Here is a 23220-nt window from a genome sequence, read left to right on the forward strand (position 1 = left end):
ACCAACCTTTATTGTCTCCAGTGTTCCTACTATGCTAGGTGTAGTCATATATCAGCTCATTTGATCATTATAAGTCTGCTAACTTGGATATTGTTATCTCCTAGGAAATAAAATATTCAGAATGGTCTCTAAAATATTCAAAGTTTGCAGGAAATGCAACTAAGGAAATGTAACATACTGAATCACACTGGGAAAAGGACTGTGGGAAGCATGCACCAATGCCCAGTAGCCACAAATATTACAGTCCTCCAGCAGGAGTTTCTGTGTGTCTTCACACTGAGACAGGCTGGGACCTGGGTCCCTTGGCTGCAGTGCTGCAATGCTTGCACCTGGACAAATGTCTCCTGAAGCAACAAAATACAAAGACACTATAAGGGATTAAAAAATAACTGTGTGCATACAGCAGTTGGGACAAATTCTGGACAACTAGATATAAGCAGACCAAAAAAGCCCAACTGCCACCTCTGAAGAGCCAGGAGCAAAAGCAGGGTACTGCCCCCTGCACACAACACCATCAAAGGGATGGGCGAACCACTTAAGCCACTCCTCTGTTGGACCCCTGGACACACCTCTACCTCCATCCCATGTAAGGAACCAGCTCTCCCCCACCCCCAGCAAGCAAGCAAATAAGGAAACCTGTCTTGTTCTCACTTCCCTCTCTGCTGCTGGAGGGAACCCAATAAAGCCTTGCCTGAATTTCTTGCCTAGCCTCTGATCAATTTCTATTGATTAAGGACGACAAGAACCCTGGTCGGTAACAACATCTAGTCACAGAAGGTGTGTCCATTTGAAAAAGGCAGAACAACAACAACAAAATCGCAAAAAGATTTTTGTTAAAACACTTCTAGCTAAATTTCCATTTTAGGAACAGTTAGTAGAAAAAGTAACTCTCAAGATCATGAACCTCGATGTTAAGTAAAACCCAAGACATTTACCCTCTAGGTTTATCTATACCTGAGAATAGCACGTCTTCTCCATCACCCCCCACAGAAACAGGATTAATCTGATACTATAGGAACGACTCTCAGCCTTGGCAAGTCAGAAGTGACACTAAGCCCGAACGAGAGCATCACGTGTCAGCTACACCGTGTAACTCGGTAGATGGAGTGATCCCATAGGAAGGCACCATGGGAAAAAAAAAAAGCTGGAGAAGAAAAATAGACCTTTGAGATCAGAAAAGAGAAATGAACCGTGAGTACCTTAAAAAAAAAAAAAAAAAGCAAAGAAAGGATGTTAGGTTTCCTTACTGAGGTCGGAACCTTCTGTAATCCACTACATTTCAGCCCCACAGGCACTGGCTCACTTTCACTTCCGGGTTCACCCCTTCCCGGTTAGCGCTTAATCCCGCCTCCTCCTCCGACTCTACGCTTCTCTAGGAGAGTAGTCCTTGGGTGTGCCTAATAATAAGGTAACAGAGGAAACAAAAGAGAAAAATGGCAAAGCGAGAAAAATTCCCAGGAGGTGACCACTTACTTATCCGAAGTCGGAGCCCAGATTGCCATGGAAGGGGGAGGGGAGGTGCGAGGACACTGGTGCCGCAGTGTTGAATGAACTACAACTCCCAGGAGCTCCCACCCGGGAATGTTGGGAGTTGTAGTTTATCTCGGACAGACGCCGCGCCCCAAATCCCAAACTCCGCTAAGGTGGAGCTTTGGTTTTCAGTTTCAGGCAGGCCCAGAAGGGAGATTTTCTACAGTTCTGATTAAGAGATCAAGGGATACAAGTATTTCCTTATATAACAGGGCAGAGAGTGCTGATTTTTTAAAATGAAGATCCCTTTTCATCATTCAAAATTTTACAGGATTCTGCATGTTAATACTTGTACTTTCAGCTTCCATTGCCTAAGAAAATGCCTAAGGACTAATTAAGACTCTAAATTTTTAAAAAATCATAAGGAGGATCCAAAATATGGGAGACTATATATAGCCGCAAATCAATGACTTTATGGCTGTTGTATACATAAACACAATTTGGGGGCTCAATTTAGGTTTGTAACGTGTAAACCATCGATTAAGCAAAGCATTAAAAAACCTAAATAATAAACAATTCCAGGAAAATGCTAATATATTGCCTTACTTTGAATATTCAAGTAGGATATACATTTACATTGGTGATTTGCAAGCCATTTGACCTCTGTGCCTTAGGATTTCTTCTTTTTTTTTTTTTTTAATTTTATTTATTTATTTATTATTTTTTGGGGGTACACCAAGTTCAATCATCTGTTTTTATAGGATTTCTTCTTGAAAAGCAGCAGCAACAAGAATTCCATATTACTGACTTCACAAGATATTTTGACCACATATACAAAAAGGAGAGTTAGGCATAAATATAACATTTATTGCCTATTTCAAGGTATCTACTTCTACCAACTATATATTAGATACTAGTCTAAATGGCTTCAGCCTATAAATTAATTTAATCCTTACAACAACCCTAAAATACCCATTTTGCAGAAGAGAAAATTAAGTCACAGAGAGTTTAAATAACTCAACCAAGGTAAAAGAACTAAGTGATAGAGCTGAGATTCAATCAAGACAATCTGTGTCAATGATCTATGACTCCTAAGCTCTGATACTGCCTTCCTCCTCCGGAGAAAAAGAAAAGAAAACATTCAGTCATTCATGCAGTAAATATTGAGCACCAGTTATGTGTTACTCACTATTCTAGACATGATAATATAACAACGGATAGAAAAGACAAAAATCTTTGCCCTCACAAAGTCCAAAGGACCCACATAAATCATTCTCCTAAATTATCCAACAGAATCGTTTAATTCTTTATTTTGATGTATGTATGCAGATATATAACTTAAGTACTAAATATAAAATTTCCTTCTTAAAAAATGAGCCTTAGTGCCATGGGCTAATTTCTCCCAAATTCAGTTATGTTGAAGCTAACCCCCAATATGACTGTACTGGAAATAGGGCCTTTAAGGTGATTAAGGTTAAATGAGGTCATATAGATGGAACCCTAATCTGATAGGATTAGTGCCCTTACAGGAGGAGACCAGAGAGCTTATGCAGTCTCTTTCTGCCCCCACTCTGTCCTTCAATGAGGGAAAAGAGGTCGGGGTTGAGCACACAGCAACATAGCAGCCACCTACAAGCCAAGAGAAGAGCCCTCAGAATGAAACATACCTTGCCAGCATCTTGATCTTGAACTTTTCAGCCTCTAAAACTGTGAGAAATAAATTGCTGTTGTTTAAGCCACTCAGTATGGTATTTAGTTATTGAAGCTCAAGCAGACAAAGACATTTACATATGTAAAATTTATTGAGATATATATGAAACTTTATACACTTTATGAATGCTATTTCTCAATTTAAAGAAAATTCCTAAAAACTATAATGTTTTTATAGTTTTCCTCCTCCATGTTTTTTAAAGAAAGTAATGTGGTTATATTTATTAATATGCAAAGATGTCCACGATATATTATTAAGTGAAAGAGAATGTTTAAAAAACTCATCAAACTATTCCATTTAAAAAACATATGTGATACATATATATTTAACAGTCTGATGGAGGGAATTTCCTGGTGGTCCAGTGGTTAGAACTCGATGCTTTCACTGTTGTGGCCTGGGTTCAGTCTCTGGTCGGGGAACTAAGATCCCACAAGCTGTGCAGCAGAGCCAAAAAAAAAAAAAAAAAAAAAAAAAAACAGTCTGGTAGAATTATAGGTAATCACTATTTTCCTTTTCATAGTATTATGAACTTCTTGAAATTTTGTGATGGGTATTGTAAACACAAAAGCTATAAAAGGAAAAAAAAAGACATTCTTTCATGTTTGATTGAAAAGCCTTATGGAAGTTATTATTATCAAATCATTCTATGAAGTTAAATGACTTCTATTTGCAAAAAGTCTGATATATTACAGGATAAAATTTTCCAAAAATGGTAATGAGAGGTTGATTCAGTGGGGGAAAGTAGCATTCCGATTAAATTAGAAACAAGCACTACTATGTCTGAAATATTTCTTACAATAAAGTCAACTATGAATAGATTCTTTGTGGAATGAACTTGTAATGGGCACTGACAATTTGGTATCTCTTTGTCAGAAACTAAATGACCTGAGTCCCCCTCCTCTGACTTGGAGCATGCTAACACGACAAAATACGTGGGGTCAGCTTTCAGCTCCATTTAGAGCAAAAATAGTTCCAAACCCAAAGGGGCAGGGAATGGGGATTTTTCACTTAGCTTCCTCTCAGAGACTTTTGAAGTTTCTGAGGACACTCGTGTCTAGAGTACTAACAGGAGGTTGATTTGTGTCCTTCTGCAGAGATTTCACATCCATAAAGTGTCTGCTTAGGACTTTCCCAAGAGAAGCAGAGCACCGGACTTTCCTCAGCCCTGGACATTCTTTGGGGGGCTAGACAAGGTGGGGGGTGTGTGTGTAGAGACTGTTCCATGCTAAGTTGAAACCTTTGGTCCTATCTGGGAAATTTTCAGTGACACAAAGCAACATAAAATCCCAGCACACAAGCCGTAACACATTAGGATTTTTTAGCACACTGTGAAGATGCACCTTGCTTTCTGATTCCCTGGAGTTTGGCTTTTGACCACATCTTGAGACATTTCACAATGGGAAGACTGACAATGGGTTGAGATTTTAATCGGATATATTTTACTATAGAAAAAGTGAAAGCAGGAATTATTTATCAATTTAATACAAAATTCAACCTCTTAATAAGGTGGAAAAGTAGAAAAACAGAGGTTATCCTATTTGTATTCTTATAAACTATTTTTCCTGAGAGAAGCAGAATACAAAGGATGAGAAAACAGCATTTCTTATTTTCACATATTCATACTAGTTCTCAAATTTTTCAGAGCGTGGAAAAAATAAAGCTAAGAAACACGCCACCTGCTGGCATTACTGAGACTAGATCACAAGTAATTTTCAGAGTCAAGAGGTGTTTGAGGTCTTGAAATGTCAACTTATACTGTATTCCTTTTACTCTTAACACACCAAAAAAACCCCAAAACACCAAAGGGTAGACCCTGGAAACTCATCTTTTACCCCATAAACTGACAGCTTAGGCAGAGGTCAGCTTTGTTAACAAACTCAGTGTTGTCTCCTACAACTTTTTTTTTTAATATTGATTGACTGACTGATTGATTTATTGATTGATTTTTTAGCTGTGTTGGGTCTTCATTGCCGCACATGGGATTTCTCTAGTTGTGGTGAGCAGGGGCCACTCTTCACTGCGGTGGCTTCTCTTGTTGCGGAGCACGGGCCCTAGAGAGCTTGGGCTTCAGTAGTTGTGGCTCGAGGGCTCTAGAGCACAGGCTCAGTAGTTGTGGCGCATGGGCTTTGTTGCTCTGCGGCACGTGGGACCTTCTCGGGCCAGGGATCAAAACAGTGTTCCCTGCATTGGTAGGCTGATTCTTAACCACTGCGCCAGCAGAGAAGTCCCTCCTACAATTTCTTGGTAATTTCATCTCTTCCATTTTTTCTTCTTAAATTTCAGGCTAAATATTTTTCTTAAATTACTTACTTCAGTTTTGAATTATACATTTTCAGATTTTCATTTCAATGAATTTAATTTTTCCATCTTTTTCTACTAACAGTAGTCTTCAAATACCCTTTATAAGCATTAAAGTACTTTCCAACTTATATTCAAATTCTCCATTGTGGAATATACTGTAATCTATACTCTGTGTGTGTGTGTGTGTGTGTGTGTGTGTGTGTGTATCTTTTTATTTTTTCCCTTTTTATTATGAAAAATTTCAAACATGTTCAAAAATATAACAGCAAAATGACCCCCTGTGCACTCATCATGAATTCTCAACATTGTCAACTCAGTGTTTCACCTCCCCTCCTCCCTCCCCTTCTCATTCTCACTGGATTAATTAGAAGCAAATACGAAACATCATAACTTTTCATTTGTAAATATTTTTGTATATATCTCCAGGAGATAAAGACTTTTAAAACATACAATCACCCCCTAAAAATTAAAAATAGCTTCTTAATATTATCAAATATCTAGTCAGTGTTCAAATTTTCCTGATTGTGTCAGAAATTTTTTTTTCTTTTCTTTTTTTTTGTGTGTGTATGCAGTTTGTTCATGTGAAGATTCAAATTAGGTCCATACATTGCATATTGTTACTATATACTTAATTTATTTTAATCCATATGTACCCCCCCTTTCTATTTTTTTTTTTTTTTTTTACTTGCAATGTATTTGTTGAAGAAACCAGATCCTTTGCCTTCAGGAGTTTCACACAGTGTAGGTTTTTCTAGGCTTGTGCTGTGGTGTTTATCATGTTCCTCTGTTTCCTGTATTTCGTATAAACTCAAGAAGCTTGAACAGACTCAGATTTACTTTTTCTTTTTTGGCAAAACTAATTCACAGGTGGGTTAGATACTTACAAAGGAAAATGCAAAATATTTAGTAGTGTCTTTTTAAAATACTAGAAGCTCTCAGGACTTCCCTGCTGGTTGAGAACCCGCTTGCCAATGCAGGGGACACAGCGTCGAGCCCTGGTCTGGGAAGATCCCACATGCCGTAGAGCAACTAAGCCCATGCACCACAACTACTGAGCTTGCGCTCTAGAGCCTGTGAGCCACGACTACTAAAGCCCGTGTGCCTAGAGCCTGTGCCCCACAACAAGAGAAGCCATTACAAAGAGTAGCCCCCACTCTCTGCAACTAGAGAAAGCCCGAGAAGTAACAAGGACCCAACACATCCAATAAATAAACAAATAAATTAATTAATTTAAAAAATAAAATACTGGAAGCTCTTGATTGGCTAGATCCATTATTCCATTAGAAGTTGCAAAATGGTGACATTTTATCAGTCTGACTTCGTTTATTATTTGGAACCTCTACAAAGAGAAACTTTTCCTCACCAACTCTTTGTTGCCCTTGCCTTGAAATTTTGAAAAGAAAAAATTAAACCTTTGCCAAAGTGGAGAGGTGATCAAATTCAAAAGCTTGCTTTCTGAACAATTTCTAGGATTTCCAAATTCTATTTCAATATCATCTTTTTTTAAACATTTGTAATACAGCAATTCTTTGCAATTCTCAAATCCCAAAAGCTCTGGAAAACCTTATTTTCAATTCAAATATCAAAAATCTCTGAAAAACTGAAGGGGTTTTTGGTAACTTATTTGATGGGCACACTTGCCCTAACCTGAAGCAGTTTGGCAGGCATACCAACTGGGACTGAAGTGAGGCTACTTCTATCTGTATTTATCCCAATTGGAATAAATATTCATGTATTTTACTAAAGAAATATTTATTTGTGGGGGGGGGGATAAGTTAGGAATTTGGGATTAACATATACATACCACTATATATAAAATAGATAACCAACAAGGACCTACTGTATAGCAGAGGATACTATACTCAATATTTTCTAATAAACTGTAAGGGAAAAGAATCTGAAAAACAATATCTCTATCTATCTATCTATCTATATCTATATCTACCTGAATCACTTTGCTGTACACCTGAAACTAACACAACATTGTAAATCAACCATACTTCAATAAAAAAAATAAAATTTAATTTAATTTAATAAAAAAAAGAAATATTTGTTAGATTACAGAATGCTGCCCCAGATTCTGCTAAGTGTTATAATGTAGTATATGCATTTTTCTTTCTAAATCCAAAATCTCCTAAAATTTGAAAACATCTGGGCCAAGTATTTCAGGTAAAGAACTGTGAATGGTAACAATAATGTAGTTAACATTCACTGAGTACTTATTCTTTACCAGGTAGTAAACTCACTCTAAACTCACTCAGCCTTCCCAACAACCCTACGAATTGCCGAGGCACAGCATTGCTACATGACTTACTCAAGATTGTGCCCAACGGACAGATGTTCCCAATGGCCAAAGGGATCTGAACCAAAAAGCCTGGGCTGCACTGTGACCTTGATCCTGCCGCTGGTATTCTCTCATTAACTGGCGCGTTGCTCTCCCAGCTCTCCAGGATCTGACTCCAATCTAGCTAGCCTCTTTTCTCTGTTATGACATCCTCCAAGAACCTCACATTTCAGCTCAATCAGATCACTCCTTACTTCCCCCAAAACACACTTTCAAATTTGCCTTTTTTTGTTCACATTGCTAAAAGATATTTTTTAAAGTAAGACTATGACTTTTGTACAAATACGAAACGTACAAGTCAACATTTTAAATTAATTAATTATTAATTAACGAGGGATGTTATAACTTGTTAAACAAAAATCTCAAGAGGAAATATAAATGTACCATAAGGAATGCTGAAACGAATTTGTTTAAGAGATGAAAAACTGGTCAATACACACAAGACATAACCACTTGCTCCTCACTTGCCCCTTGTGTGCATTTCTAGGGAAAAGAATCACGTGCATTGTTAGCAGTTTTCTACAATCTAAAAGAGTTGTGAAATAGCTCACAGATAATAAAAAACAGTTAATTCAACAAGAGGTCCTATAATCTTTTTGCTATTTCAATGTCTCCTGATTTTTCTTGACAATACTAATTCCTCTGCCTGGAGTGCAATTCATTGAAATTATCTTCCTCAAACCAGTACTTATTGAATATCTACCATGTGCCAAGCACTCTGCTAAGTGCTAAGGGTTCAATGGTAAGGAAAACAGACGCCATTCCAGTTGTCACTGTCTTTTATAGATCAGCTCATTCACCTAATCTCAGTCCTTCATTTAAGCTCGCATATAATCTCAATTACAGTTCTTGTAATATTGCTAAATCTATCCTTGTATTTTACTTAGCAATTTATTATTCACACTTGATTTTACAGTTCTGGGGAACAAGATGCAAGTCCCAAATTCTGACTCTCTTTGGCAGAAAGTGATAAATTACTTTTTTATTCTTGAGGAGGTGAAAACAACTACAGCTCAATTTAACAAATATGTTTTTGACTCTGTGCTATACATAAGATACTGTGTTATGTGCTACAGGAAGATAGTTAATTCAGCAAAGATATTTTTGAGCACCAATTGTAAGACACAGGAAACTCACAGTCAAATAAGACATGGTGTCTGATCCAGAGGGACTTCAGTCTAATGGAGGAAATAGACATATAAGTTAATGACTTCAACACATTCTGATGAGCGCTATATTAGAGGTGAGTAGTGAGTATTTTGAGAGTGTAGAGGAGAGGCAGCCACATCAGGGTCGGGGGCAGGGATGGCTTCTGGGAGAAGCTGATGCTTAATCTGAATTCTGAAGGACAAGTAGAAGTTAGCTAGGCACAGATAGGAAGGGCATCACAGATACACGATGAGAATTTGGGAAGTTTCAAGAGATAGGCAGGAACCAAATCATAAAGGGCTTCACATTCTCAGGTAAAGAGACTCAGCTTTTTCCTGGAAGCCATGGAAGGATTTTAAGCAATAAGCATCATTAGATTTGTATTTTACAAACATCATGCGGTAGGCTCAGTAATGCCCCTGTCCCTCACCAAAATATGTGTAACATTCTAATCACTGCGATCTGTGAATATGTAACCTTATATGGCCAAAAGAGACTTTGCAGATGTGATTATATATTTTAAGATGCAGAGCTGATCCTCCATTATCTTCGTGGGCCAATGTAATCATAAGGGTGCTTATAAGAGAGAGGCAATAGAGTTAGAGTGAGGGAAAAGATATGAAGAGGAAGCACAGGTCAGAGAGTAGAGGAGATGCTTTACTGTTGGCTTTGAAGATGGAGGAAAGGGCCATGAGCCCAGAAATGCAGGTGGTCTGGAGAAGAGGGAAAAGGCAAGGAAATAACTCTCTCCTAGAGACTCCAAAAGGAACACAGATGTATTTCAGACTTCTGATGTCCAAAACTGTGAGAGAATAAATTTGTGTTGCTTTAAGACACAACTTGTGGCAATTAATACAGATTCCCATCAATGCAGATTTTTCCTTTGGAAATTAATGCAAAAAAATAAACTGAAGCAGGCTGGTTAAGGATCTATGGCAACTCGCTAGTATGCTACGGGAGGTAGTTCAGCATAGTGGCTAAATGCATGAGCTTTCGTGAGATGGCTGTTTCTTCTTAGTTTCATAATTGGGTATAAATTTACTTTTAAACTTGTAAATTCATAAAAGGCAGATAATAGTATTTTTCTCATGGTGTTTTCATGAGGATTAGCACATTATATACAGTGTTTGGTACAGGGTATGTGCTCAATAACAGTTATCATTAAATGATTACAGTAACTGAAAAGAGAAGGGAGAATAAGGAGAAAGGGGTAAAGTCTCCAAAGAAGGTAAAAACGTATTCCTTCCTAAGCACTGATGGAGGAATTAGTGCCAGAAGGCACTGTTTTTGCTGAGAGGGGAAGAAAGAAGAAAAGTGATGGGTGCTGAGGGGCACTCCACAAATGCAGGCTGAATGAGTGAATAGATAAGCAGAAAATGGTGTGACTCAGAAAGCAGCAAGTTTGATGCAGTTGAAGAAGAGGTGTATTGAGACTAGAAGAGTGAATGAGCTAGCCTAGTTCCATTGCATCTTTTTTTTTATTATTATTTTTTATTTTATTGGCTATGTTGGGTCTTCTTTGCTGTGCGCGGGCTTTCTTTAATTGCAGTGAGTGGAGGCTACTCTTCATTGTGGTGCGCGGGCTCCTCACTGCCGTGGCTTCTCTTGTTGTGGAGCACAGGCTCTAGGCGTGTGGGCTTCTGTAATTGCAGCACATGGGCTCAATAGTTGTGGCTCACGGGCTCTAAAGTGCAGGCTCAATAGTTGTGGCGCACAGGCTTAATTGCTCCGCGGCATGTGGATCTTCCTGGAGCAGGGATAGAACCCGTGTCCCCTGCATTGGCAGGTGGATTCTTAACCACTGCACCACCTAGGAAGCCCGATCCCCCAGATCTTGAAGAGTGAATGGATCTTACTAAGGAATCAGCAAATGTTTGTAGAAGGAAAGATAGGAGATTGTGATTAGAACATGCATTGTCCCTCAAAGAATCTGACTGGAGTCACTAGTATCAGAAATGATAGGTGTATACAGAACAACCCGATGAGAGCAACAGCTCTTGGTCTCATGCTGGAGGCAGGATGCTGGAGCCTCAGTGCAATGGCAAAAAGACTTTTCTCAATGTCAGCCTGACAGGCTACTAATCGCAGAAGCTGGCACCTTATCTTCAATAACAGGTAGTTATGTCTGCTGTAACAAGTTTCCTTGGAGTCAAAAGAATATTGGTAAATCTTTTCTCATTTAAAAGTAACTTAAGAGGGACTTCCCTGGTGGTGCAGTGGTTAAGAATCCACCTGCCAATACAGGGGACACAGGATTGATCCCTGGTCCAGGAAGATCCCACATACCGTGGAGCAACTAAGCCCTAATCACAATTACTGAGCCCACGTGCCACAACTACTGAAGCCCACCTGCCTAGAGCCTGTGCTCCGCAAAAGAGAAGCCACTGCACTGAGAAGCCTGAGCACTGCAACAAAGAGTAGCCCCCGCTCACCACAACTTGACAAAACCTGAGTGCAGCAACGAAGACCCAATGCAGCTAAATAAATAAATAACTTAAGGGACTTCCCTGGTGGTCCAGTGGTTAAGACTCTGCACTTCCACTGCGGGAGGCACAGGTTCAATCCCTGGTCAGGGAACTAAGATCTTGCATGCTGTAAGGTGCAGCAAAAAAAAAAGAATAAAAATATAAAAATAAAAAATAAGGTAGTAATAGATTGTTAGAATTTACAATTTAAGAGATGAGGCAGGTGTTGCTGATTCTAAATTGGGCATGGGAGTGGGTAGCTAACATAGGGTAGAAGGTGAAGGTCTTTGGAAATGAAACCAAGGAAATGTAAGGCTAGGGATTTTTTAAAAAGCAGATGTTATTTTTTAGAGCAATTTCAGGTTCACAGAAAAATTAAGCTGAAGGTACAGAGATTTCCCCTATGGAAACCCCCATAGCCTCTTCCATTAGCAATATCTCCCACCAGAGCAATACATTTGCTGCAACTGATGAACCTACATTGACAGGTCGTTATCACCCAAAGTCCATACTTTACATTAGGGCTCACTGTTGGTGTTGTACACCCTCTAGGTTTTGACAAGTGTATAATGACGTGCAGCCACCACTATAGTATCATACAGAACAGTTTCACTGCCCTAAAAACGCTCTGTACTTCATTTATTCATCCCTCCCCTCCTAACCCTTGGCAATCACTGATCTTTTTATTGTCTCCATAGTTTTGTCTTTTCTAGAATGTCATATAGGTGGAATCACACAGTATGTAGCCTTTTCAGATTGGCTTCTTTTACTTAGTAGTATACATTTAAGATTCTTCAGTATCTTTTCATGGCTTGATAGATCATTTCTTTTTAGTGCTGAATAATATTCCATTGTCCAGATGTACCACAGTTTATTTATCCAAGGCTAGGGTTTTAAATCACCCACATAGTTATTGGAATCATAGTAGAAGGATGCTAGGAGTGAAGTTGAAATGACAACTATTGTCACTTGGCATGTGAACAAATGAAGGATAGTGACCAAGAGGAAAAGGAGAAGAGAACAACAGAACTGGTGGGTATCATTTCCTTAAAATGAAGGTGAAGTATTATGAAGTGTTATGATTTGGGGGAAGGGGGCAGTGGGATGGGGAAAAAATGCTGATTTTTCCCTTACCAACTCCTACAGTATGTAAGCAGAGGAAGATGCAAAATGAGAGACAGTGTCCCTGGTGAAGGGCTGGGTATCAGTGAAGGTAAGGAGGAAGAGATTGCTCAATGAAGGGGTTGAGGATAAAGCCGAGTGGAAAGGTGTGGCATAGAAAACAGCAGTAGGAGGATGAGTTTGGAGAGAAATCGGAGAGCCCAACAAGCAAGAATACAACCAAAGTGAGAGGACTAGCATAGATCTGTTGATGGTTTTGAGAGAACCCCTGGGTAAAAATGTTTCTGTGCTGACCCAGAGTCTTTGAATGGTGTCAATTCTAGGGCATATTCACTATCTGTGGTCCCATCTGCAATTCGTGGATTTCGCCTAAGGTTTGAAATTGGATCTTAGTGATGAGCGTTTTCTGTTTATGTGCCTTATCTAAATACAACCTCAAGAGGAATGGTGGCATGTACAAGCCTGGATTTGGATGAAATGCCTTGGAACAGTGGTTTTCAACTCAGGTTGCACATTACAGCCACCCAGGAAGATTTTAAACACCCAATCTCCACCCCACCCCAACTGAGTCAGAATTTATGGAGGTAGGACTCAGGCAACAGTGGATTTTTAAGCTCCTCAGATGATAAAAAAAGTGCAGCCAAAGTTGAGAACTGCTGTCTTCAAAGAATTTACAGTTTATAAAACATAAAACTGACTAAGACAAAGGCATAAAGGAAAAATGAAGTGCTATGTAAATACACAGAAGAAGGAGATTAGATCTACTGGGAAGATTTGGAAAGATCTTGTGAAAGTCATGCTTGTTTGAGATGAAGGATTTAAGAAGATAAAGATTAGGGTTTTGGGAGAACAATCTCATAAAACTATCAGGCTGAGAAAAGTATGGCGTTTAGAAAATACTGGAGCTGATGTACCCACTAGTTCCACTGTTGTATAAAGTAATTCTGGGAACACGTGAAATAAAAATCTGAGTATAGACTGAGTTCTAGACAATGGTGGGGGTGGGGGAGTCACTGAAGGTTTTGATACACCGAGTGACCCACTTAGAGTTTTGGATAGAAAAGACAAATATAGAGCAATGTGCAAAGTGAAATGGTGAAGGACTTCCCTGATGGCGCAGTGGTTAAGAATCCACCTGCCAATGCAGGGGACACAGGTTTGATCCCTGGTCCAAGAAGATCCCACATGCCATGGAGCAACTAAGTCTGTGTGCCACAACTATTGAGCCTGTGCTCTAGAGCCCACAAGCTACAACTATTGAGCCCTCGAGCCACAACTACTGAAGCCTGCGCACCTAGAGCCTGTGCTCTGAAATGAGAAGCCACTGCAATGAGAAGCCCGCTCGCTGCAACTAGAGAAAGCCCATGTGCAGCAACAAGACCCAACACAACAAATAAATAAATTTATTTAAAAAAAATGAAATGAAGAGGAGATAGCCTGAAAGTAGAGTTATTAGGTTATTGGGTTTTGCAATTATGAAGTTTTTGCAATATTCAATTTTAAGATGGAGTGGGAATGGAAGGCAGGGAGGAAAGGGAGAAACATGACAGATCTAGAATTTAAAGGACTAGGCAACTTGGAAGTGGAGAATAATAAAGGGGAGTCAAAGATGATCAGAAAATTTTAACTACAGGAGTGGTGTCACTAACAAACATAGAGAAGTTGTTACTGAGTTGAAGTCCATACTGCTCGCATAGGGGAGGCCACTAAATCAGAGAAGAGTTGTTGGAACAAGGAATAGTGACTTTATTCAAAAAGCTGGCAGACTGAGAAGATGGTGGACTTGTGTCCCAAAGAACCATCTTGCTCAAGTTAGAATGCAGGCTTCTTTTATACTAAAAGGGGAGGGAGTAAAGTCAAACATTTCCTGGTTCCTGTTAGCTTCCAGAGGGGATGTGTTAATTTCTTCCTTCCTGCAGTCATTCACAGGTGGGCCTGGTCAGGATACTTCCTGTGAGCTAAACAAAGGTATTTTAGCTTAATGCTCATTACCTGGGAGGCAGGGTTCCTAGACATGGGCCATTATGTATAATTTAAGCTTATAGGCCACATCCCTTTAGTGACTAACTTGTAATAGAATACAAAGGTTCTTCCCTATTACAAAGTCAGGACTTCAGCTGGTTTGATGGGAAGATAAGTTTTTTTTTTAAATTTTACTTATTTATTTATTTATATTCATTTATTTATTTATTTAATTTTATTTTGGGCTGTTCAGTCTTCGTTGCTGTGCATGGGCTTTCTTTCTCTAGTTGTGGCGAGTGGGGGCTACTCTTCATTGTGGTTCTTGGGCTTCTCATTGCAGTGGCTTCTCTTGTTGTGAGGCACAGACTCTAGGCGGGCATGCTTCAGTAGTTGTGATGCATGGGCTCAGTAGTTGTGGCTCATGGGCTTAGTTGCTTAGTTTCACTGTTGAAGTAGAAAATATTTATAAGACATCCTTATAAGACATACTTATAAGGTGGAGGTATTTAACAAACAAGTGGACATGAAGGCTAAGAAATCAAGAAGGCTTGAAATTGAAACCATGCACCACAGATTGGGACTTGAACCCACGTGCCAGGACTCGAACCCAGCTAAACTCAGATTGGGACCTGAACCCACGCGGCTGGGACTCAAACCCAGCCAAAACTCAGATTGGGGCTTGAACCCAGCTAAAACCCAACATCTTCCAACTGAGATCAGACACCTGCTTTCAGGACTTAGTGAAGCTCAGGTTCTTGATGTCTCATCATGTTGCCATAATAACGGCCACTCTGTGCACCGAGGCCTAATAGAAATATGGAGACAGAGATTTTGGAGGAAGAGAGAGATGGCTTTATTTTTCTTTGCCAGTCAAAGGGAAGACACAGCAGGCTAGCGCCTCAAGAACTGTGCCCCCACCCTGTCCTTGGGATTCGGGGAAGATGTTATACAGGGGGGCTCGCAGTCTGGGGTCTGTGATAAGGATCAAATTGGTGCAGGTCTTGCATTCTTTTCCCTTTGCATTATTCTTTTTTTTTTCCTTTGCAATATTTCAAAACAGTCATAGCTGGCATCAGGCCACCCGGCAACTGGGGTCTGGTAGTTTGTTGATTGTGTTTGCCTATGGTTTGTAGGCTGGGGACCTCCTTTCTGAAATGCAAAACAAACTATAGGAATGATTTTGTTACAATGGTCATATGCAATGCAGCTTCCAAATTGTAAATAAGGTTAGTGAGTGAGAGGCAGGATGTAACTCACACAGAGTTAGTATCAGGGAGTATCAGGGAGTTAGCTTTGTGAAGTAAAAATCTAGTTACTACAGATTAGTGACAGCTGAAGTAAAACAAGGACTGATTAACTCTTTCAGGCCAGGTTATCTTTCTCCCCTAGCCTGTTCGACCTTCTCTTGGTTTTCCTTGCTCTCAAGAGGAAAAAGAACAATCGCTTCTATTTGCATTGCAACAATCACAGCAAGAATTCAGTCAGAGACAAAGTGATAGGTAAGAAATTTATTTAGAGATTTACAGAGAAACACACTCCGCAGGCAGAGTGTGGGCCATTTCAGGTAAGAAAGGCACCAGGGGATGGGGGTTGTCAGTCTTTGTAAGGGTGGGTAATTTCATAGGCTAATGAGGGGCGGAGTATTCCAGAGTTGGGTCGCCGCCCACTGTTTGATCCTCATGGTCAGTCTTGGAACTATCATGGCGCCTGGAAGTTGGCTTGTCCGCCATCTTGGACCCATTTGGTTCTAATCAGTTTATGTTATGTTCTCAGGCAATGTCATTCTTTCAGTGATTGTGCCCTGCCCTCTTCCCTCCTGTTTCAACACTGGAGACAGATTTCTAATCTGCTAGGTGTTAATAATGGAGGCTATGGGAGCACAAGAATTATTAATTGCATCTTGCTGATGAGTAGCTGGTGCTTGAACATGTTTTATTGCTGTTGTTGAAAGAGAAAGCCAAGTTGTCTAGACAACCAACATTTAGAAAGGAGTGATGGAGGACCCAAAGAATGAATGGGAGGAGAGACAGGAGGAAACCCAGGATTATGCTGGGTCTTGGTGACCGAAGATCGAAAAAGTCAAGCACAGGGTGGTCCACTATGTGAAATGCTACAGAGAAGTTAAGGAAACTGTGAGCTGAAAAAAATCTTTGGCTTTGGCCACTAGGCAAGAAGACTGTCTGTCACATTACGCTCAAAACTAAGTATGAACAAATAAATTGGTGAGATTTTGTAACAGGGAAGAGCTACATCGGACTTCATGTTGGATCTGTTTCTTTGACTTCGACCTTTGCTTTAAGTTCCTTTTGTTATTATAATCACACATGACAGCCTCCCTCAGGGAACCCTGCCCCTCTGCCTGAATGTTAAGCTAAAGTGCCACTGGTTCAGTTTACAGGCAGAATATCAACCCTGCCCACCTGTGAAAAGCTGCAGAAAAGAAGAAATTAACATAACCCCTCACCAAGGCTGGTCATCCCCTGAGATGTTTTGCAAGACTGATGGGACCTTTACTTTACTTCCGCACTGCCTCTCCCTCTCTAATTCTATAAAAGAAACTGACATCCAGAGCTAGCAACATTGCCTCAGCTCCACCTCAGATCATCAGGCATTAGATTCTCATAAGGAGCGAGCAACCTAGATCCCTCGTATGCGCAGTTTACAGTAGGGTTCGAGCTGCTATGAGAATCTAATGCTGCCGCTGATCTGAAGGGAGGTGGAGCTCAGGCAGTAATGAGAGCATCCGGGGAGTGGCTGTAAATAGAGATGAAGCTTCACTGGCTAGCCCACCACTCACCTCCTGATGTGTGGCCGGATTCCTAACAGGCCACAGACCGGTAGTTGTCCGTGGCCCTGGGGTTGGGGACCCCTGGTCTAGAAGACCACCACCAGCTCAGGTGCCACTCAGCCAAGTGTCCCATGAAGCCCTCCTTGCCTACTTCGTCTCTAATAGCTTGGGGAGCCTAGGGTCTGTCTAGAACACACAAGCCCTTCTGGACCTCCCCCTTTTTAACAACAGTCCCTCCCCTATTTTAAAAGGCTCTGGTGAGGGAATTCCCTAGTGGTCCAGTGGTTAGGACTCTGTGCTTTCACGGCTGAGGGCGCGCGTTTGATCCGTGTTTGAGCAGCAAAATAAATAAATAAATGAATGACTCAGGTGACACTTTCTCCCATCTCCAACCAACTCAGGCTACAGGGGAGAAAAAATCAATAAGCCCCAACCCAGCTCTGATTACAGCCCACTAAATGCAACTATGCATCAATTACCCTGTAGTCTCACAAATATGCACAGATGAAGATCCAGAACACATATAAATGAGCTTATGTACCTTATATTTACATATCCCTTAATATTAAACCTACATAGTACATACGGCTATTCTTGTCAACAATGTATGCCCAGATCTTCCTAGGCTCACACAGTTCTGTCACTGTGCTGCCTTTCATGTATGGTAGAAAGCGCCCTAGAGTTGCAAGATCCTGGGTTTGAATCTTGTTTCTTTCATTATTACAGGGCTTGTATAAAGGAGAACCATCTGAGGAGAAAGAGTAGGTAGACTTGGGGGATCAGTGACCCCGTAAGACCACCGTAATGCTCACTGCCAATGTTAGGTGTTCTAAACTGCTGAGAACATTTTCCTCTGACATTTCAAGTGTGCTTTCATATTAGCCCATTTCAAGTCCTGCCCAGTGACCTCCCATACACTGTGAATACTTCTCTACTCTGCACTGGAGGGAAAAGGCTTCTTTAAATGTCTAAGTGAAGGGGGGAGACAAGGAAAGCAAGTTCGTCCTACATCAAGAAATTTGAGTGGAGCACTGTTTAAATTCCTGACTGGAGAGCAAAAAAGTCAGACTCTGATATAACTAACATTACCTTGGGTCAGAAGCCTAACAATCTGCACAAGGTAGCCACTCAGGAGCGGCTACGGTGCATGAACCCTACTGTGAGCTTCTGCGCAGGTGACTGAAGGGACCGCCTGACACAAGCCCCCCCCAGTTCCCAGCCGCGGGGCGGCCTGCGCATGCGCACGCCGCCTCGCGCGAGGGGGGACGGGCCCTGGCTGCCATCTTGCGCCGCGCGGGAGCCGCCGCCGCCGCCGCCGCCGTCGCTAGCCCCAAAGCTGAGGGGGAGTCCTGCTCAGGCCGCCTTCCTTTTCCATTGCCAGCCTCGCCCGACAGCTCTGCCCAGGCTGCCCAGCCCCAACTCTAGGCCAATGAACTGACCCGTCGCCCGCAGCCCGACTCTTAGCCGCGGCTCCTGCCGGTGCCCATCCCGCGAAACGGAGCGCTCGGGCACCCAGCCTCCTCGCCAGCCGCGATGCCGACCGTGCAGCTGCCGCCCAAGGAGAGCAACCTCTTCAAACGCATCTTGGTGAGTGGCCGGGGACCGCGCGCCGCCGACCCCCGGCAGCCCCGCGCCCGGAGCGGCGAGCGGTCAGGCGGCGAGGGCGCCTGCGCGGCCGGGCCCGGCCCCCCGGCTCCTTTGTTTATGTGCGAGCGCGCACGCCCCGACGCCCCGACCCCCGGGCCCGCCACTCCGCCCCCCTCGCTGCCTCCCGCCCTGCCTCCCCCGCGCCTCCCTCCCTCCGCGGCCACTCCTTCCAGAAACTTCCCGCCGCAGTCACCCTGGCCCGGGAGTGGCCCGTGCCCCCTGCGGCGTCTGGCGGCCGGCCTCGCGACCTCCTCCCCCCCAGTCTCCTCCCCAGGAACGTTTGCCAGCATCTCTGCGTCCGGGTGTCCGTTCACTGTTCTGTGTGGAATCTGTCGAACGGCGCACCCCGACACCTAGGAACGCGGGAGCGATGCTGTGGTGGGATGGGATCCGATTTATACCGGTTACGGGAAACTGGAACCTCGGACACTGATCCTCCCTTTGGTGGAGAGTTTGCCTGTTTTTGGTGTGCCGTGCTTACCCTCTTTGGGAGGTAACTGCATTTCCAAATGATAAAGTCGAAAACAGATGATAGCCTAACCAGCGTACAGTAGATTGCTTTTAACTCGTACAGGCCCTGCGGTGAGTAAGTGATGAAAGCCTCACGGACGGGTTGGTGCTGCACTTGAAAGGAGTATTTACTTTGTTTCCGAGCAGAAACCTGAATAATGGCCCCGTAATGATGACGGCGGCCCAGAGGGGAGTTTTCTGTAGGTTGTGTGTCACCGTCCCGGTGCCTTCACGGTTTTCCAGAGAGGAGAGGCAGCACGCCTTTGCTTTTCTCAAGAGACATTGGGGACTGTAGATTTTGGACCAATATTATAGTAGGTAGATGTCTGTTCTACCTAGTCTGTCTTTCATCTGAAACCCAGCGTTTAGATTTTAAGGGTAAATTTATTGTTAATAAATTAATAAAGAGCCGTGTTGGTTATATATCTAATAGCTGTTGCTTTATTACAATTGAAATAATTAAAAAGCATTATCGACTGCAGATTAAAAAAATCTTATTAGCTCTTCTGTTTCAAGCCGAATAGAAACTTCACACGTAGTCTTCAAATTAGTTTTAAGAATGTTACGAAAGCTACATAGTAAGTGGGAGGAAACTAGCAAATAATGAGAAACGAGTGTAAAGACATAAACAGATTTAGATAAAGCATTGTGGCAGATTGCTTCATTCGACTTTGCATATATTTTTTCTTTATTTTACTTTCATTTTTCTCATACCCTTGTATTTTTTGCAGAGTGAAATTGGAGAAGTGAACTTTCTGCCCCTTTCGGGTGGAGTGTTTTGTTGTTTGTTTGTTATTTTTTTGGTCTCAGGAAGCTGAAACATGTTAATGAAAAATTATCTGTAAGTTGTTAGTTGGATTTCAGGACATTTGGCATTATACCTAGAAGATGACAGAACACGAATTTTCTCTCTGTGGATATTTTCTAGTTCAAGTCATGTCATCAGTAGCATAATGAAAAATAATTATATAATTTATTATACTCTAGTTAAAAAGAAAGTAAATATAGCTGCAGTGTTAACTTTATCCCCAAATAAATTGGGAAATGCCAAACATTTTTTATTTAGGTATGTAATGTTTATTATAAGGTTACATGAATTTAGGAGGATGCTGCAAAAGTGAATGATTTTATCGTCTCAAATTGCAATAAATGTGGGTAAAGTTTTGCTGTGGCAAATTCTATAGCAAACAGAAGTTTATAATAAAATTTTTTTTGAAAGCTTGGTTGGTGGACCAAAATGCTTTGCCACCAACAGTAATTTTTTAAAAATTAGTTATCATTGTACTTAAGCATACACATATAGATTCACCAGATTGCTTATCACAAGTTTTGCATGGCTTGTACCTGCCTATCTTATTCCCCAAACTGACCATCAGCATTATGTTTTGTGGAATTTTGGAGCTACTCCATGCCCTCTTTTGCAAATGAGACAGTCAAACCCAGGAATGGTAAATGACTAAGTGTCTAAGCTTCTCTGGTAAGTAGCAAAGTTGAAACTAGAGTCTGTCTTTTCTACTACCTAGATATTCCTTGCTGAATTTAAGACTTGTTTAACCTGAGTATTTGGATCTGGAGATGACTATCTGGGTTTGAATTGTGGCTCTGACACTTACTAGCTGTGTAAACTCAGTAACTGTGCCTCAGTGTCTCCATCCAAAATGAAGGTAACAATTATCTCATAGGGTTTCCTGGGATTTAAGTAAGCAATAAATGAGAACAGTGCCTGACACATAGTAAGTGCTTCCAGTAAGTGTTTATTATTATTACCATTACTGGTAGTGTGATATTATTACTTCCAGATCACTTGGTAAGGCAGAAGAAAAACATATTTCTCTTCTTTTCCTTTTCCCAAGTAGTTCCTTCTGTTTGTTTTCTTTCTTCTTGTCATTGTCATGTGAACTCCTGTGGTCAAATTCAGATTAATTTTTTTTTAATTTTAAAATATTTTTGAAATAGGTAATATATTTGCTTGGTTCAAAATTAAGGTTTTCCTGTCCTGTCCCAACCATTAAGTTCTCTTCCCCAGAGGCAATCAAGAAGCCTCAATTCAAAGATTATTTTCTGTGAATACTTTTCTAATTTTCCTCTTCATATCCCACCCTTGTTGGCAAGAATTAATCTCTTTCTCCTCCTTTGTTGGTGCTGTTTTGCTTTGAACTTAGAAGACTATATATTGACAGTGTATTAAGCAGTGCTTAAAATAGGATGAGGATGCAGCAGTGTATAAAATAGGCCAGATCCCTGTTCTACAGTGTGGTGGGGAAGATAAACACTAAATAAGTACAAAAATAAGTAAGAATGTCAGGAAATGAGAGTCCTGTGTAGAAAATAGAGTAATATGATAGAGTGTGTGTGTGTGTGGTGGTGGGGGTGTGTTAAGAGGCTGGCAGTAGTGGTCAGGTAGATGATGTGTAAAACTTGATGGTAAGGAATCAGCCATGGGAAGACCTGAGGAAGAACATTTCAGGGAGTAGAAGGAACACAAGTGTAGAGGCCCTGAGGTGGGGATAAGCTTGGCCTGTTGAATACTAGCAAGAAAATCCATAACCACATTAAGTGAGAGATTGAATTAAAGATGAGGTGTTCTCATGGTTAATGACTGTGGAGGGCAGGCATGATTACTTAGCTAGCTGGTGGCATTTAGGAATAAAAATGTTGCTTACACTTGTTTACAGGTGATGGAAAGACCATCGTCTTTGGAGTCAGATAAGAGTTTACAACTAAGCTGAGCCACTTATAAATGAATTTAATGGACTTTTAAGTTTCAGTTTCTATATCTGTAAGGTAGAGGTAATGACACCTACTTTAAGGAATTGTTATGAGTTATAACAAACTTCGTACAGTCACATAGCTGCTTAGTAAATAGCAGTATTTGTGTGTGTGTGTGCGCGCATGCACGCGTGCCTTGGTTCCATGCTTGAAGTAGCAAAGACTTTTCATGCAGTTTCTAGTATTTTTATGTGTTATCACATATGTTTTTGCTTTTGGATTTTGAATAAAAGAAAGCTGTAGCAGTGTGTTGGTTGACAATTAAGGTTTGTTTTCTTTATTTTCTATAAAAGGGAAAATACTCAGACACCAGAACAGTTTGGCAAGGAGTAGGTAATAGAGGTATGCTTCATGTTATAAAGTGATATAAATTGATACAAAACCTTTCCATCACATATGTTTTAGACCTAATTTTGGATCTTGAATTTAGAATTTGTGTAATGCAATAGGAAAGTTTGCTTCATGTGTATTCATTTCATATAATAATTTTTGCTCATATTTCTTCACAGAAATGTTATGAACAGAAGCAATACAAAAATGGCCTCAAGTTTTGCAAGATGATTCTTTCGAATCCAAAATTTGCTGAACATGGAGGTATTATCTCACCTGTGAGAGATTACTTTGGGGAAATCTAATTCCAAAGTCAGATGGGTAGGATTCCTAACAGTGAAAGAAGAATACTTCCCAGATTCCATGGCCTTGTAGTTCTCTGTTAGAGTGCATAAATGTTTAACATTTTTAGTTATGCCTCATATCATTCTTATTCTAGATTACTTCTCTTATACTTAGGTGTATTTACAGCCTTTACTTTTGGATGAGAAATTATTGGTTGATCTGTTGGTAAAAAATTGGCATATATACCTGTATTTTTATAGACCTGATTTTATTTGTTACTTTGAATAGAACTTAAGTTTATCCTGTGATTTCTTATGTATAAAATTAGGACAATATTTGCAATGCCAAAGTAGTATGAAGATACAAT

At 40.8% G+C, this 23220-nt stretch overlaps 2 protein-coding genes across 13 annotated transcripts in view; one reads left to right on the forward strand and one right to left on the reverse strand.

The window, feature by feature from the left end:
- The window catches only part of MTRF1 (mitochondrial translation release factor 1), a 46827-nt gene extending 45304 nt beyond the window's left edge, over positions 1-1523 (reverse strand). For 3 of the 5 annotated variants that reach the window (XM_057707950.1, XM_057707951.1, XM_057707946.1), the window contains exon 1: positions 955-1078. The gene's annotated coding sequence lies outside the window, so the exon portion shown is untranslated. Of the gene's footprint in view, positions 1-954; positions 1079-1247; positions 1322-1473 lie in introns of those variants that run through there. The other 2 variants (XM_057707949.1, XM_057707948.1) reach the window with 2 other exon arrangements.
- A 17062-nt stretch (positions 1524-18585) lies between these two features.
- NAA16 (N-alpha-acetyltransferase 16, NatA auxiliary subunit) overlaps positions 18586-23220 on the forward strand; it is an 87655-nt gene continuing 83020 nt past the window's right edge. For 6 of the 8 annotated variants that reach the window (XR_009048987.1, XR_009048988.1, XR_009048994.1 and 3 more), the window contains exons 1-2: positions 18586-18899; positions 22748-22832. Coding sequence is in view for 2 of the 8 variants with exons in the window: in XM_057707236.1 (XP_057563219.1) it covers positions 18846-18899; positions 22748-22832 (139 nt within the window). In the remaining 6 variants the exon portion in view is untranslated. Of the gene's footprint in view, positions 18900-19236; positions 19453-19494; positions 19542-22747; positions 22833-23220 lie in introns of those variants that run through there. The other 2 variants (XR_009048990.1, XR_009048989.1) reach the window with 2 other exon arrangements.

Source organism: Hippopotamus amphibius, chromosome 14, assembly GCF_030028045.1.
Source record: "Hippopotamus amphibius kiboko isolate mHipAmp2 chromosome 14, mHipAmp2.hap2, whole genome shotgun sequence".
Classification (NCBI taxonomy): Eukaryota; Metazoa; Chordata; class Mammalia; order Artiodactyla; family Hippopotamidae; genus Hippopotamus; species Hippopotamus amphibius.